Here is a 17,836-nt window from a genome sequence, read left to right as displayed (position 1 = left end):
CTCCCCGGCAACGGCGCCAAAAATCCTTCTTGCTACGTCTTGAGCTTGCGTTGGTTTTCCCCGAAGAGAAAGGGATGATGCAATAGAGTAGCGTAAGTATTTCCCTCGGTTTTTGAGAACCAATGTATCAATCCAGTAGGAGGCCACGCTCAAGTCCCTCGTACCTGCACAAAGCGATAGCTACTCGCAACCAACGCGATTAGGGGTTGTCAATCCCTTCACGGTCACTTATGAGAGTGAGATTTGATAGATATAGTATTTTTGATATAAAGATGCAATGTAAATAGTAAAAGCAAAGTAAAAAAAGCAAAGCAAGATTAAAGTGATGGAGATTGATATGATGAGAATAGACCCGGGGGCCATAGGTTTCACTAGTGGCTTCTCTCAAGAGCATAAGTATTCTACGATGGGTGAACAAATTACTGTTGAGCAATTGACATAACTGAGCATAGTTATGAGAATATTCTACGGTAGTAAGAAGAAGCTTCTATAATACACATAAGTACTTTACTGCATAAGGGAAACCATAACTTAGGTTCAAGTCTTACAAGGTAGTACTATGTACAATATGTAGTCAGCACCTCTGCTTATGCCAGCAACTGACATGAAAGGGAAAAGCAACTGCCTGAATATTACGTTTTACAAGTTTCTAGTGTAGAATAAACTATACACAATATGTACTCAGCTCTTCTGCCTATGCCAACAGATGGCATGAGAGGGAAAAATAGCTAGCTGAATATTAAGTCTTTTAAGGTTCTGCTACAGAACAGATGCACAGCAAATCTGCTTACGCTGATGAGCAACAGTAAAGGGAAAAGTAGTTGGCTGAACATGAGGTCGATATCATCTAATACTGGTATGTTTGGCTCCACTACTACTTTGGTGGATCATTGATATATTACATAACATAAGGGAGTTTCATTGGCAGGAATAGTGAACATGCAGAGTCGGATGAGCTTAAACGCCAGCATCTTACGCTCATGTGACCATCCAAACGCAAGAGGTGAAGGATATCACCTGCATTACAACACACATGATACACTTTAGCAAAGAGCAGTAAAAATTCTATGAGGTGCAGGTAATGTGAGAGAGACTGTTGCTATCAGTTTTAATCACTGTTTCTTACTTTGTTTTGGAGCCATTGTCTCCCTTCTTGGGCTTCTTTGGAGGATCAGAGGCAGTAACAACAGTCTTGTCAATCTTACTGCACATGTTTTCAAAAGATGAAAATAAAAAACAATTAAACTATGGTTAACGAAGGAAATTGTCTAATCAAGTACTGAAGAACTATAAGCAACTGCTTTACAGTTTCTCCATGGTTGTTATTACCAAACATATTTTGGAGATATTCTTATTGGGAAATTATTGTTATTATTGATTCCCTTCCAAATTACACCAGTTTATGAGATCAATTAGAATGAACCTAATTGATGGAGGGGATACTCACGATTTCTTAGGAGGGGTAGTCTGCTCAGTGGAAGTTCCTGATGCAACTGTAAGCTCTTCAGCAGCGCAGTAATGCATGTTGCAAACAAGAGCTCAGAAGAGATGTAAAGATAGTAGACAAACATGAGATTACCATAATTATGAAAGCGGAACAAAATTTGTTGGTGTTTTCCAAAAAGATAGTGAACTAAGTGACTGGTTTTCCAAGACTTCAATGTTGTTGTTCTTGATCGTGTTTGTGGATTTGTATGTGGCAGAAGCGACATTACAATGAATTGTTAGAAATGAAGCAAGAGGAAACAATAATTTTTGTGAATTTGACGAGATACATACATGGGAGGTGTAATTGGCAGGACTATAGTTCCATCACTTGAAGCACCATTTTCAGTCACTTTGCTTGACAACTCTACTTCAGCAGAGGCATCAGTCTTCTTTCTCTTCAGGAGACGAAGCGGCTAAAGAGAGATGGAAAAGTGTTGTTTAACACAATTGGATGATCCACACAATTCGGATAATAAGTACTTTAGATTTTCAAGACCTTACCACGCGTGATGTGCTTGACTTTTTGATTTCTTTGTCAGTCTCTATGGGGAGCTCAGGAATCCCTTCACCAGAGCTGGGATTGTTAGGTAGAGCAGGCGCATGGTCAGTTGAAGAACCAGCTGGAGCTGCGAGGGGCATCACAGTAGAGGCACGAGTATCATGTGGCACAGAGTTCTGCCTCCCAAAGAAGGTTTCAATGCCATTCACTTGAAATGAGATGTTTCTCTGTGATAGGCTCTTTTGGGTCACCGAGACAGCGAGGGTGTATTTTTGAGACACAATAGTAGCTATCTCGCGAGGAAGCCCAGATGACCTTAGCAGTGCCATGACAGATTTTCCAACAAGTTGTTGTGCAACTCGGTTAAAGAACACAAACTCTGTTGTGCCTGTGCCATCTGTTCCTTCCAAACAAAGACGGAATCTGCATACGCAAATCAATAGCCATATTAATTGAGTGACCAACAGGAGTGTGTTTACGAGAGTATACTTTGGGTAAGCTTTCGTCGACACACATCTTGCGCTGCATTTGAACTCGGAGCCATAAGAGGTGGCTGACCGATGGCACTTAGAACACGATTGGAACCACCATGGCTGCTCAGGCATCACCTTTGTAATTGTGACGGTGCAAAGGAAATCCGTGTTCTGGCAAACGAAAGAGTGCAACACAGATATTTTGTCAAAGGTGTTACTATTATATCTGAAAAGAGCAAAGAAATAGAGGATGAATGAATTTAGGTGTGATAGAAACACACCTCTGTCTCCCATGGGTCCATGTTTCGAAGCTCGTCGACACTTCTCTGTGGCAGGTCAGCTCGGTTGCGTTTTGCGGCAAACTTCTCAGCACCATTTGATATCCATTGAACTTTCTGGAAATCATCACCCAACCTGTGTGTGCAAAGACATGTGGTTCAACTCGTGAGAAGATGAGTTGGAAGGCACATAATTGTAAATTGCAGTCAAACCTTTCAAAGCAGTCATCTATTTCAGGAATGTCCTCGTTTAGATACCATCTACATGCAGATCCTCCACTCAGAGTTTCATCATCTACATAATAGGTCCAGAATACATTCAGCGTGAAACCTAAGCACTGGCAACTGGTTCAAACATAGATTTTTGGACTTACTATTGTAAGATTTCATCAGAAGACCAACAAAAACACCAACAACAGGTAGGTTCTGTCCATTGTCGTACACAAGCTGTGCTTCAAACTCTACAGCCCTTTGTCCCCAGAACGATTTTCATTTCAGTATTCCTATAAAGGAAAAAACACTTATGTTAAAATTTGATTGAAGTGAGTTATTTGTGTGCTGATGCACACCTTACTTAGGTACTACTTATTATAATCACAGCATGAATCACCATTTCATGAACAGACATTCTCAATGCAAATACGTTCTAAGTCAATGATTAGGCCAACCTGTCGTCTCTGAGGGCAATGACTTGCTTTGGAGTGTCAGCTATGTTTGTAGGCATGCGCACGTATGCCAGCTGTGACACACCAACAACTTGCCCAATGACATATGCAAAGAGATTATAAGGCTGAATATACTTTCTTATTTCTGTAGTATAAAGACGTTCCATGTTTAGTCACAGGTCTTACCAACAAAGAAATCCTGAGCACCAACACGTGATGGCAGTTCGGAGAATGGCATGAGGTTGTACACATACATTGGGAACTCTGGATGAACATCCTCTGCATCTACAACGGTGGTCCATGGTGTGAACCTAATCATATACTTGGCAGGGAATGGCTTGTAAGAAGCTTTGCTTGGAACAACCAAGAACTTCTTGAAGCAGTAGACTTTCTGCTCCTCAACAAGCTGTTTGAACTTTGTTGCTTCGTTTCCAAGAATCTTAGCATAAATATGGTTACCCTGTTGAAGATGGTAGTTAATGTTAAAGGAGTTGTTCATAGAGCAATTAGTGGGAGCAAAACATGACAGTTGTTGTGTTGATAATTACTATTAAAGTAAAGAAGAGTAAGTGCAACTACTTATAATATAAGGATTGAATCTCTTGGTAGCACAGAAGCATGCTGCATTGATCATTATGCAAAGGAAATAAAGAAGAGTAAGTACAATTAGCTATAATATAAGCACTGATTCTGTACTAATATTGTATAGTAAGAGCAATTTTACATTTTGAATTCATGTTTATCAAAAGAAAATAATGTGTGCTTGTTATTAAACAGCGACGTGTAGTTACCTTCTCATCCACCAATACAAGATCAACATGTATTGGAGGATGTCCATCACGTGTTCCACAGTAGTCCCACATACGTGCAACACGCACACGAATAGACCAGTGCCGGCTCACTGGCGACACATCAGACAGAGAGTCGAAAGCCATCTCCAAATTAAGAAGAAGATCAAAGGCTGAAGAGAAAAATCTTTTAAGCAACAGAAGATGAACTACAATAGAAGTGTGAGCGGCAAGAAAATCAAAAAAAATATCACAGTAACATGGCAGAGAGTATTTTTTGCCCATCGTGTGTGATTCTGCTCAACATGTGTACAGGTTTTCTAACATAAAGGCCAACCGCATTCCAACAATGTTCCTGGCTTTTATTCATCATTGCATAATAAACTCTAATTGCAGACCAGTGCCGACTTGCTGCCGACTCATCAGACACATAGTTCAAAGCCATCTACAAATTAACAAAAGGACAAAAGCTAACGAGAAAAATAGTCGAACCAACAGAAGTGGAAGGGTGAATGTAGGTACCAATTGTAACGCCCTCGATGCGGCTATATCTCCCACGTGTCGAAGCACGACTTAGAGGCATAACCGCATTGAAAGCAATGTCGCAAGTGAGGTAATCTTCACAACAACCCATGTAATACATAAGGGAAAAGAGATGCATAGTTGCCTTACAATCGTCACTTCACACAATTACATGAATATAACATTACATTCATCCAAATACACTCAAGGTCCGACTACGGAACCAAAATAAAAGAAGACTACCCCAAAAGCTACACAGATCCCCGATCGTCCCAACTGGGCTCCACTACTGATCAACTGGAAACGGAACAACAGAACGAACAAGGTCTTCATCGAGCTCCTCCTTGAGCTCGGTTGAGTCACCTGCACGATATCATCGACACCTACAAGCTAGTTTTGGAAGTATCTGTGAGTCACGGGGACTCAGCAATCTCACACCCTCGCGATCAAGACTATTTAAGCTTATAGGAAGGGTAAAGGTATGATGTGGAGCTGCAGCAAGCGACTATCATATATGGTGGCTAAACATACGCAAATGAGAGTGAGAAGAGAAGGCAAAAGCACGGTCGAACAACTATGATCAAGAAGTGATCCTAGAACAACATACGTCAAGCATTACTCCAACACCGTGTTCACTTCCCGGACTCCGCCGAGAAGAGACCATCACGGTTACACACACGGGTGATGCATTTTAATTAAGGTCAACTTCAGGTTTTCTAGAACCGGACATTAACAAATTCTCATCTGCCCATAACCACGGGCACGGCTTTCGAAAGTTCAAATCCCTACAGGGGTGTCCCAACTTAGCCCATCACAAGCTCTCACGGTCAATGAAGGATATTCCTTCTCCCAAGACATTCCGATCAGACTCGACATACCGGTTACAAGACATCCTCGACAATGGTAAAACGAGTCCAGCAACACCGCCCGAATGTGCCGACAAATCCCGATAGGAGCTGCACATATCTCGTTCTCAGGGCACATTCAGATTCTCCAAACTTCTGGTAGACCAGCCCAGAGTTGCCCCTGGTGGCCACCGGCAGCTGACAAGGTGGACCAACACTCAGAGGGGCACTGGCCCGGGGGGGTTTAAATAAAAATGACCCTTGAGTCTGCGGAACCCAAAGAAAAAAGAGGCTAGGTGGCGAATGGTAAAACCAATGTTGGGCATTGCTGGAGGAGTTTTATTCAAGGTGAACTGTCAAGGGGTTCCCATTATAACCCAACCGTGTAAGGAACGCAAAATCCGGAAACATAACACCGATATGACGGAAACTAGGGCGGCAAGAGTGAAACAAAACACCAGGCATAAGGCCGAGCCTTCCACCCTTTACCAAGTATATAGATGCATTAATTAAATAAAAGATATTGTGATATCCCAACAAAATATCCATGTTCCAACATGAAACAAACTCCAATCTTTACCTGCAACTAACAACGCTATAAGAGAGGCTGAGCAAAGCGGTAACATAGCCAAACAACGGTTTGCTAGGACAAGGTGAGTTAGAGGCTTGGCTTAACAATATGGGAGGCATGATAAGGAAGTGATAGGTATCGCAGCATAGGCATAGCAAAAGAGCGAGCAACTAGCAAGCAAAGATAGAAGTGATTTCGAGGGTATGGCCATCTTGCCTGAAATCCCGCAAGGAAGAAGAACGAGTCCATGAAGAAGATAAACGGACGTAGTCGAACGAATCCTCACAAACGCGACGTTATCGGAACCAACCCGAAGAAGCACACCGGAAAGAAGCAAACAACATAATAAACAACCACCACATAAACATGGCATGATGCACAATCAAGTATGATGCATGTCTGGTTAAAAGAGGCAGGGCAAAATGCACAAAACAAACCTACAAATTAAGTGGAGCTCGTTTATGTACCCAACAATATTAAATGTTGTTAAACATGGTAAGAGGGTGAAGCAAAGTAAAACTACCTATCTAGTCAAGTTTAAATGAGGCCGGAAACAACGAACAACAATTCCGGACAATCCTCATATGCATTTAGCCATTTAAATGCAAACAACAATTTAAGCATTTTAAATGTTGTTATCATGATGCGGATGACATGTGCAAGTTATGCAATTTTTAATAAAATTTTGACAAAAGCATTATGAAGCATTTGTCACCGTGGTGGAAAGAAAAGGGGTGCCACGGCAACGATAACGAAAACGGTGCCACGGCAACGTTAACGAAAACGGTGCCACGGCAGCGTTCCGGTTCCGGTAACTCGATTGAGATACCGATGCAAAGGAGAAGTGTGCGGATGCATGCAAAAGATGGTGGGGTGATCCCGGATTCCGGGTTCCCACGGATGGACGGCATGGCAATGAGGACCAAGCAAGTGACAACTCGAACACGGTGCAAACATAGGGTGCAACTCATACATCGCAAGCATTCACCCACGGACGGTCATCTCGGTGGTTATACCTTCGAAGCGTGCAAACGAGACGGTTCGAGTTCGATGGGACGTAGTGGTACTTTCGATCCTCGGCGACGGAAGAGGTACAGACGTTCTCAAGGCACTGGTCGGTCCGGACTTGGTGTAGTTGTACCTGGCAAACGTAGTGGTACTCGGAGTCTTGTCAAACCCAAGCGACGATAGTCGTACACGACGCGTTGTGGAAGTAGTTATACTCGCGAACTTCGGCGGCGGTAGTCGTTCAGGGTATAGGCGGTTCGTCGTGTAGCCGTACATGTTCGACGTGGTACACGGTTCGAAGTCGTGCATGTCCAGTAGATGTTCAGGGTCACCGTGAGGAATTTGTCGAATCCAGGGTCTCAGTCGTCGGTAGTGGTACACGTTTCGAAGATGAACTTGACGAACTCGTCTCCCTTCGGGGTTATCGTGGTACTTGGGGTCTTCGGACCCGCCGGTCCCGTTCTTGCGATGGTAGTCGTTCACATTCGTTCGGAGGGGTACTTGATGACTCCAACGTCTTCGGGGCGACGGTAGTGGTACACACGAGTCACCATGTAGTCATACACTTGTCGGAGACGATCTTGGCGCATCCAAAGCGAAGCAACACAAAAGGGCCTCAGTCTCGGTGGTCAACGAACAGAGGCTGCCATGGATGGAGCTGCGAGTAGAGGACGAACAACCTAGGCGAACCGATGCAATTGAACTTGTACAGGGAGTGGCGCCGAACTGGATGGAGCTCAGCTCCTGGTGAGGAAGCGATGCAGGGGGCTAGCGGAGCCGAGGCTAGACCGGGCGGGGTAGCACGAGAGGCTGAGGCAAGCTGCTGACGAGGCGGCCATGGCATCAGCAGGGGCCAGCGGGAGGCAAGCCCAGCAGCAGCGCCATGGTGGGCTCGCGGCAGCAGCGGAGGATGGAGCAGGTCCGGTGAGGCGGAGGCGCAGGGCGGCGGAGCACACGGGGTTGCGACCATGGACGGCCGGCGGCGCATGGGGCAAGAAGAGCTCCTGGTGATGCGGCGGCCTGGTGGATGGTGCTGCTCGACGAAGCAGAGGCGGTGATGTTGGCCCTGAGGGGTGGTCACGGCGCGCGCGAGGAGGCGCAGAGAGGTGGAGGAGAAGGGGCTTTGCCGGGGACGGCTCGGTCGTCGCCGCGGCGCTGGGGGGATCGGGCGCGGGGGCTCGTCCCCTGGCTCGAGGAGAAGCAAGAGGAGAGGTGGAGATCAGGCGGAGATGGTTCACGGGCGAGAGGAACGAAGGAAGGGGAGAGGAGACGAGCGAGAGGAGAAGACCGAGCGATGGTTGCGTGTGCGTGCGGTGCTCTCCTAGCGGCGCTGGGAGGAACGAAAGAGGAGGAGGGGTTCGAGGGAGATGGGGTGCGCGAGGGGATCGAGCGGGGCTCGCTGTTGTCGTGGGAGGTGGCGGCGCACTAGAGGGAAATGAGGGAGATGTTGTCGGGCTAGGGTTAGCAGGTGGACCTTGGGCCACTTTGGTGGTGGGCTGGCTGATGGGCTGCGAGAGGCCTTGGCCAAATGGGTTGGTAGCTGGGCTCCCTCTCTCATTACTTCTCTTCTCTTATAGAAAAAAAAAAGGAGAAAAAGAGAGAAGAGCAACGGTTAGGGAAAGAATTGGGCATAGGGTTTGGAGAAGGTTGGAAAGTAAATCATGAAAGGCATATAATTTAAACTGCAAGTGTGTTTGAGGGTGGTTCCACACTAATGGAATATTTCAATATAGCTCCCTAAAATAGTAGGAGATTTTTATATGTTATAAAGAGAATTTCACCTTGTGAACTCCCTCGATTTAAATGGATCGAAGATCCACACAATTTATTTAAGAGAGTTTTAGTTAGCTTTGAGAAAAGATGGCATGATGACATGATGTAATGCACATGATGCAACGAACCAAACAAAACAAACGACGAAACCCGGAGACCCTGGAAGGCATCTGAAGCGCCGGTCTTGGGGCGTCACACCAATATAATAGAAGTGCGGGTCCCAAGAAAATTGAGTAAACGTCATAGTAGGTGAGTGTAGAAAATAGACAAGCATTTCTGTGCAACGATAATATCTATACAGTATTGACATATACATACTGTACTAGTGTACATCTTTGAATTACTGCAGTGATCCAAATATTTCACGGTAGACAATATTTTTTGTCCACCTTGTGTAATTCTGCTTATCATCTTCTATCACAATTTTCAGACCTGCCCTTGATGTGACACAGGACAGAGCTACGTAGAGCTGCCCATGTGAGAACACAGTGTTTCTAAGATAAAGTCCAACCACATTAAGAGATTGCCCCTGACTTTTATTGATGGTCATTGCATAACAAACTCTTATTGGAAATTGACGGCGTTCTAGACTGAATGTCCATTTTTTGTTTTTGGTGCAAAGCATGATCTTAGGGATGTAAACAGTTTCACCTACGTTGGAACCAGTTAGAATCCTTGCTTCAATCAACCGATCTCCTAAGTCTGTGATCAGCATTCGTGTGCCATTACAAAGACCATCACTTGGATTCAGGTTTCGCAGGAGCATAATCAGGATACCTTTTTTCAGAACCAAACGATGCTCTGGATAATTGTTGACACTAAGCATGTTCAAGTATTCAATTGAGTAAATAGCTTCCATATCACTAAATTTTTCAGAAATTTTTGAGACGCAGTCATAACTTAAGTATTCTCTAGCTTGCTCTGGAACCATAGTTAGCATAACATCATTGATCTCATCACATACGTCATGTGTAGGGCATAATATCGCACGATCACAAAGATATGTTGGATCCATAAATTTATCAGGAAAGTCAGTATAGACAGCTTCTATCATTGCACGTATCTTATTATCACCTTCCATGATCATAAGATCCAAACGAAGTTCTATCCAAGATGCTTCGGTTTCATCACCTCTACGAACTGCAGGGAATGTTCCATCACCAACAGCCAAAACAAAGTCACTGAAATGTGCTAACTGGACAGCAGAATTTGGGTCAAGGGATGGTGCTTTTAATCTCATGTTAATGTTTAAGTGCAAAACTTGTGCATGTGCCCATAAATGTGAACTTGTGACTGCTGCATTAACAGTTTGACTTCTTACACCACCTTCTACAACGGGTAATATTTGCCTAAGGTCACCACCCAACACCATTACCTTGCCTCCGAAAGGAAGCAAAGCTAATTCCTGGTTATCTTCAGAAAGCACATCACGCATAGATCTATCAACTGCTTCAAAGCAACGCCGATGGCTCATTAGAGCTTCGTCCCATATTATAAGCGCAGCTGATTTGATCAATCGCGCAAGCATTGTACCACGTTTCATATCACAAATGGTGATTTCATCTATGTCAATGGGTATTTTAAATCGTGAATGTGTTGTTCTTCCACCAGGAAGAAGCAATGATGCAACACCGGAAGATGCAACTGTAAGAACAACCAAACGTTTTGATCATAGGTATGTGGTAATAGAAGTCCATAGGAAGGTTTTGCCGGTTCCACCATAGCCAGACACAAAGTACAGCGCTGCTGGGCCAGTGGTGACACTATCGACAATACGATGGTATGCAATGCGTCGGTCAGTATTTAGCCGTTCATATAGGATTGGGCTTTGAACCAATAGCTCCGGTACATTATATGATAGTTCTTCATCAACCAGTCAATTTTCAAATGCATCTGAACTGCTGTCAACAAGAGGAGGCAAGTTGTAATTCGATGGGCTATGACCATTTTTTAGGAACAATTCATGCAGTTCTTGTAGAACCATGTGTTTTAAAGAGTCATCGGGCACATTGTATGACTTATTATTTAAATTGCGTCGCAAGTTGTATACTATATCATCGCCCATAGCTTGCCAATATTTTTCAAAAAAAGCACGCTCGTCACCTATACCACAGTAGATAAACATCATAACGAAAAGTGAGTGAATCTGTCGGCCCATACCCCAGCGAACAGCTTCATCAAAAGCTTTTATCCACTCTTGATCATCACCTAACAAACCTCTTGCAGAACACGCTTCTTTAAATGTGTCATATACAATACCTTCAAAGGTTCTCACATCTTCGTACGACTCAGCTGCTTTCACATACATAAGAAGCATTCGTAGGTAATAACAGTCACCGACATTTGGAGGTACGTGGTACATGCGGCCTATCTTTGTACCATTTCGTCTTTCATCCCACTTACGGCGTTCTGAAATCCAAACAAAATGTCGTGGATACTCACAATATGTCAAACATCTAGCCTGTGGAAACTGTGTATTTGCTTCGAACCACGCAGTGAGGGATGTTCGTTAAAGGAAAGGTGTAGAAACTAATGATGGTAAGTTGGTGGTCGATTTAAAGATAACATTGTTCATGTTTGGAAGATGACAGGCAAGACGTTCAACAGCAGGGTAATGGTGGTGTATATCGTAACCATACATTCGCCAAAGAGATTCTTTGTCAGAAAGATATCGAGCTTTCAGGAAATTAGCTATTTCATCTATTTCATATTTTTTAGCACCTAATTTTCCCCTCAGCTCAACCTTTGTACGTTTTGTGGCAGAAGAACTTTCTGGCACGTCATTAGCATCATCAGCAGCACCATGTTTCCTCTTTTTGTATTTTGTGAAAACAACGTTTGAACGATCTGTTCCTTTGGTCACGTATTTGAAAAGATACTTTAAGACCTCACTTTTATTGCACCACTCTACATTGATGTGAGCTTGGAATTTCTTTAACAGTTTCATACAATACGGAACAACATGTCTGTTATCAAGTTCAGTGCCCTTCTTATTTATTTTTATACCAGAATCACGACGTCTATACATGACAAAGCCCTTATCGTCAACAGTGGTTTCACTCTGGAAGTCTTTTGGAAAAAAAAATTGTGCACACCTTATCTTTCAAGCAAGGGCGGTTTTTATTAGCTACACCACAGGGGCCGTGCATCATAAACTCTTCGACTAACGCATAACCAAGAGGATCCACTCCTGGATCGGGAATCTCAGCTGAGATGTACATGTCAACAAGGTCGGTTACACCTGCGCCCGTCCTACCCTGAAGCCAGACGAGGACGTGTATGTGCGGCAGACCGCACTTCTGAAACTCCACATTGTATAATACTATGCAAATTAAACGTAAGTGTTAGTGCAACCACTCTAGAGCTATGGGGTTGTTCATGACTGAATTGTGGCGAGAATAGCTACCCGCGCATACAGGACCAAATGTTCGACCCTTCATGATTCCTTTCATGAACTGCTCCATCTTGAGCTTGAAGACTCGAACCACAAGATCAGAACGATCTGTGCTTTTTTGTCCAGGCTCAAATACAAGGGCATCTTTGATCTCAGCCCACTTTGGGTTACACGTGAAGGTGACAAATAAATGAGGTGGACCAAAAACACGGCATATTGCAACACCATCTTGGAAATTTTGTTGCCCATAGCGATCTCCACCCGTGAAGGCCGTAGGGACAATTCTTTTTTTACCTATACTGCTACCGTCAAGATGACCCTATCCAACAGCGTCAGCAACACCTTGGAAATGTTCGCATCTAAAGTCGTCTTGGTGCTCTGCTATGTATGTTAGCCTGCCTTCTTCAACACTTGCAAAACTGTCAACCTGGGACTGTGAAGATAATCTTTCGCAGCAAAGAAACGGATTGAATTGATTTTTTTTTATAATGACAGCAGTAGCAGTAATACTCTACCATCGACACACGACTTCTACCCTCAGGAACTGGGAGGTCACTTGTGATATCTATAGAATGTGATAAGTCTATGTCTCTGTGAGGTATGCCGAGCTGAAATCCTCGTCGACCATACGGGAATAATAAAGGGTACTGCAACGGCATGAAAGCAGGATGGAGGCTAGACACATGGTGTAGTCCTTTTTCCATACTATCAACAATAACATCACGTTTATAATTTTCCACACCAAAATCACCAATAATTAGTCCAGCAAGTTCATTGCACGTAGGGAGGTTATATTGCACTGAGTCATTTTTTTTCCGCACCAACTATTCTAATAGCAATTCTTTCCTCGCCTTGGTTTTGAAGTCGATCTCTAGCCATTCTAAATGTTTGTACAAGAGGATTAAACTCATCAAGCATCTTCATCAAACCATCAGCTATGTCTCTGTCAATACCACAATCTTTTTCACTATCTTCGTTCATCACGGCATTAATTCGATTTGAGACCTCATTTTGTGTGTCATGAATATACAGCTCGGCAAATTTTGGAGTTGCACCTCTATTTGGCAGAAGTGATCCAATACGGTGATATACCTGACCATGAATTTTAAATACATATGGACCACCACCTTCATTAATATGTCTATCAATATCTGCTCCCATGGAGGTGAAAGCAAAAAGGGAATTGTATTGTCTGATTTTATCCAAGAATTGCTTAGAACATGAATCACCATCAAACCTAAGTAGTTCTGACAGAAAAGGTGGTGGGTTTTTGAAAGCAGGCATTGACACTTTACCGCCCTTGCAGCATAGGTTATATATGATACGGAGCTCAGGCACACACGTTTCTTTTTTACATCTCTCGCGGAACCAAAACACAGCGCCACAGAACTGGCATGTGTACTCGGGCGCTCCCAGATATGACCTCTTTTTATACGATGCTGTAGAGAGAATGCATTAGATGTTTTCAGAAAGTGTCTAAGCTATATGACCTTGACTACAAAAATACCTTTTTAAAACTCTGTGTAATCAGAAGAAAACAGAGAGCATGTGGTAGATGTAGTCTGGTAGGGGTAACCTTCAAACAAACGAAATAACTAATTTAGCATAGTTTGATAATGACCTAGGTGTTCTTTTACAGTTGATCACAAGGCGACACAAGCAGGGCAGACCTGATCGACGCCAGATACGCATTTTTCTCTTTTGCATTCGTTGATGGCGCCTTAACTGGCTGTATGTATCTGAGACAACCGGAAAGAAACCACCTCCTATGGCGTAATATATGTTAAAAGGGCACTACCATAATAGTCTTGAATTAGAATGTTGATGATCCGTACCCATAAATGCACCATTAGCACCAGAGGATGATGATCCGGGTACATAATTCAAGGCGCCTAAACAAGTGATTTGCACATAAGTTCACATCGCAGAGAACGTAATACCCTAAGGAGAAGAATAACCTATGATCATGTCAAACCGTAGCGCACTTTGGAACAGGGCAAGGCGTGCTGCCACTCTGTTACGGTGTCGAGAAACAGTTCGACTACGTGCAGCAGCACGATCGAAATCAGGATCAGTGGAATTCAAATTCCCTGTTTTTGTATGCGTATAAATATCACAGCCGGTGGAAGAAAAATAAGTGCGAGTAAGCACACACAATCGAAATGCAAGTAACTCAACCCAGATAAAACGAGTGGCAACCGTACCTTACCGCAGAGTCGATATGCCCAGCAGATCAAATAACAAGGTAAACTTGATTATCAACTGATCACGCCAATTCCTGAGAAAAGATATTGTAACGTAAGTGATTAAAACCAAGCAACTTATGAGAAGCACATACCATATTCAACAACAATGATCTAAGCTCACAGTGTAACTATGATAAGTAAGATTCTACATTACATTCAATATCAGTTAGTTCATTATTTAACACCCAGTACAACAGTAAGAGTATTACGGACGTAGCAAACATGATATTGCAAATTGTCCTTCAAAATGGAATTCAAAATTTTATAGAATCCAGTCTTAACATGTATAAAATATCCGATGACAAGGCTTTTAGGGTACATATTATTATCAGATTATTTGCTCTTGCTGAAAATCTCTAAGAACAAAAGTTTTAATCTTTATATAATATCCAATGACAATGATATAGTCATGAAGAAGAGTGGCTTTCAGGGTACATATTATGATCAAATTATTTGCTCTTTATTATTTTCTGCGACATCGAGAATCATGAAAAAGAGTGATGACAATTATATGCACATGTAAGGATGTACGCGATCAACCGGGAAGGCAAAATGTAAATCAGTTAGTACTCTATGTAAGGCAAAATGGATAGAGCACAGTACAATCAGGAAGGCAAAATAGAAATGACATAGTAAGATAGATTAATATATAATGGATGTATTGATGACGAAGATATTCATGTATCTGATATGGTAAGCGAAACTGAAACTTAATGTGCATTTAGCATATTCGGAACGCCAATCGATTCATGATCTGCTGCAGCACTTCTAAAACGGGCAACTTATTTGTTGTTTCTTTGCAGATAATTGTATTTTAAATGGCACAAACAAGCTCAGTTCTTGTTTGAAAGTGCACATCACAGTAGAATTGATTGGAAATCCACCTTCTTTTATATTTGTTTATGCAGGGAGTGCATAACAATTAAAAATTCTCCATGCTTTTGCAATAAACTAAATGTGCCTGCTCTACAGTAGACTTACTTGCATATAGCATAGTCAGTCTATGCAATTTTCCAAGTACACCTAAAATCTTCTATTTATACATTCATATCATAATAGAGTATCCACAAAACGAACCAACAATCCTATGCTAATTCTTAATCATGTAGGAAGGTCCTACAAGCTTCAGCGCTGGTTAGGACGAAACCACACAAGTTTGAAAAAAAAACTATATAACAATTTTAGTTTCTCTATGATTTTGGTTATTCCAAATTATACTAAATAAAATATCTTGCAAAACTGACCACCCAGGTGTGCAATTCTAAGTACATCTAAATTATGTCCAATAGGCAAACATAGTCAGGTAACCTTAAATTTACATTTCACTCAACAGAACACCATGTTTGCAATGGGCAATAGTTCTCACTTTCTCTAATGCAGCTCAGTCAACACCAGTCTATACTCATGTTGATTATGTAAAAATTCAGAATGCAATCCCATAAAGATGAGCTCTCTGTCAAAATTTCAGAATGCATGACCATATTGTCAAAAATTTCAAAAAGCAAGACACCTTTATGCGGGCAGACATATAACAATCTTGCTCAAAATTTCTAAGAAGAGAAATAAGAACCATCCAAACCATCTTGCTTGCAGCGTTATACAAGAAAATCTACAGTACACTCATATTTGTTGTTTCTCTGTACATAACTGAATTTTAACCGTCAGCAACAAGTTCAGTTAAGTTCATTTCCTATTAAAGCATAGAGCACAGCTCAATTTATTTCAAATTCATCTTTATACAGCGGCACATAACATTCTCTCTCAGAATCTGTAGGAACAAAAAGAAGAACAAACTGAACAATTTGACTTGAAATCTCATACAAGAAAAGCCACAGTAAACTGGTATTTGCTGTTTCTTTGCACATAACTGAATTTTAAACGCCACAAACAAGTCCACTTAGGTCGATCTCGTTTTAAAGCGTAAAACACAGCAGAATTTATCTCAAATTTAGGTTTGTACACATAACAATTCTCATCAGAATATCTAAGAAGAAGAAGAAGGATGAACTTGCTTCAAATCTCATACAAGAAAAAGCACAATAAACTGAAGCGGCAAGGAAAATCCCTGAAAATCGAACCTGAAGAGAAAGATGATACTTTGAGCACATGAAACAGCAAGGCAAATCTGACGACGAACCGATTAGTGCGATTTCTGAAATAAGAAGAACAAATTTAACGTCTCACAGTGAAGGGACATAAGATCAAACAGTTCATGATCATGAATGGAGTCACACAGGCACGAACCAAAAATAGACACAGGAACATCCATGGACACGCATCAGTAGAATACAAAAGAGGATAAACCAAATCCCATCGGCTCTTAGAAGCAGCAAACAATAGATCCATGGCACACACACGCACTCATGACTCAAGCAACACAGGAAAGATCCCACATTGAAAAGAAGCAACAGTCACGCATTTCATCGAGCAGTTTACAAGCAGGGGAACGAGCAGAACCTCACCTCGGAAAGAAGGAACAAACAGCCGCACGGACGCACGACAAAGCAGCCACAGGCACCCTACACACGAAAAGAAAGCACAAGGAAGAAAGATTAACAGCTGAGTGGAGAGCGGAAGCAGCGGAAATTTATAACCGAACGAAAGAAGCAGCTCACCCTAACCAAACGCAATAGCAGCAGCGAGAGGAGCCATCAGGAAGTACAGCGGCGACGCGGCAAGCAAGCAACAAGCAAAGCGATGGCGATGGCGATTGATGGCGAGCGACGGGAGCAACGGCAGCGGCGGGTGGAGTTGACGCGGAACGAGGAACAGAGAACGAGAGACGACGGCTGGAGCGTGGCGGAAGGACGAACAGAGGACAAGAGCGTCGGCTGTATATACAAGGAGCAGATAGCACGCAAGGTAGCGATCGTTACTGGGCTGCGTCCACCACACCGCAGGGACGTATCAGATTATTGGGTTTAACTTTAGTCCAACGACCAGTGCGCCGAGCGCATGGACAGGCATCCATACGTGGCTCGATCCAAACGCAAACGACGCTCTACAGGAGGTACAGCCCACCTGCGCCTGCACGCACTCAACTCGGGTGCGCACAAGGCCGCATACGCACCATGCGCACTGCCATCCACTTCGCGACACAGTCCATTGGCCAGCCCACCTCTCATGTGCTTGTTATTGCAGTCTATGATCGCTGGGCCCGCGCCCGTCCGTCGTTCGTTGTTCCTTCCGCGCAGGCCGATTGGCTGGATGTCGCGCGCCGCGCGCGTACCCCAGTGCGACGCGGCGTGGGTGGGTGAGGGGCGCCACTGCTTTTCTACCCATGCTC

General features: G+C 43.1%; 1 protein-coding gene across 28 annotated transcripts; it reads right to left on the bottom strand.

The window, feature by feature from the left end:
* Positions 1–490: 490 nt before the first annotated feature.
* LOC123086917 (ATP-dependent DNA helicase pif1) lies at positions 491–17,423 on the bottom strand. Of its 28 annotated transcripts, XR_006441162.1 has the most exons (14): positions 17,166–17,420; positions 17,013–17,069; positions 14,509–14,582; positions 4,195–4,364; positions 3,590–3,863; positions 3,407–3,494; positions 3,113–3,241; positions 2,952–3,033; positions 2,742–2,874; positions 2,502–2,631; positions 1,990–2,410; positions 1,448–1,901; positions 1,127–1,204; positions 491–1,017 (listed from the first exon to the last, which is right to left on the bottom strand). XR_006441162.1 is itself a non-coding variant. In XM_044508774.1 (13 exons), the coding sequence occupies exons 4-13, from the start codon at positions 3,126–3,128 to the stop codon at positions 1,014–1,016; spliced, it is 1,080 nt and encodes a 359-aa protein (XP_044364709.1). In that variant the 5' UTR covers positions 3,129–3,241; positions 3,407–3,494; positions 3,590–3,863; positions 4,195–4,926; the 3' UTR covers positions 491–1,013. The 28 variants fall into 28 exon arrangements, 25 of the variants coding, with proteins under 25 accessions (XP_044364709.1, XP_044364684.1, XP_044364685.1 ...); XM_044508774.1 differs by lacking the exons at positions 14,509–14,582; positions 17,013–17,069; positions 17,166–17,420 and having other exon boundaries at positions 1,448–1,493; positions 1,580–1,671; positions 1,780–1,901; positions 2,546–2,631; positions 4,195–4,926; XM_044508749.1 differs by lacking the exons at positions 14,509–14,582; positions 17,013–17,069; positions 17,166–17,420 and having other exon boundaries at positions 1,448–1,671; positions 1,780–1,901; positions 2,546–2,631; positions 4,195–4,922.
* Between the last annotated feature and the right edge of the window lie 413 nt (positions 17,424–17,836).

This window comes from Triticum aestivum, chromosome 4A, assembly GCF_018294505.1.
Source record: "Triticum aestivum cultivar Chinese Spring chromosome 4A, IWGSC CS RefSeq v2.1, whole genome shotgun sequence".
Taxonomy (NCBI): Eukaryota; Viridiplantae; Streptophyta; class Magnoliopsida; order Poales; family Poaceae; genus Triticum; species Triticum aestivum.
The sequence above is the reverse complement of the archived record's forward strand: the minus strand, read 5'-3'. Positions and strand labels throughout refer to the sequence as shown.

Excerpts from the sequence above, each read along its gene's own strand:
- LOC123086917 (XM_044508749.1), bottom strand. Across the intron at positions 2,875-2,951 it reads ATAGATGACTGCTTTGAAAG|GTTGGGTGATGATTTCCAGA; the intron begins GTTTGACTGCAA and ends TTGCACACACAG. Across the intron at positions 2,632-2,741 it reads TGGACCCATGGGAGACAGAG|AACACGGATTTCCTTTGCAC; the intron begins GTGTGTTTCTAT and ends TTCGTTTGCCAG.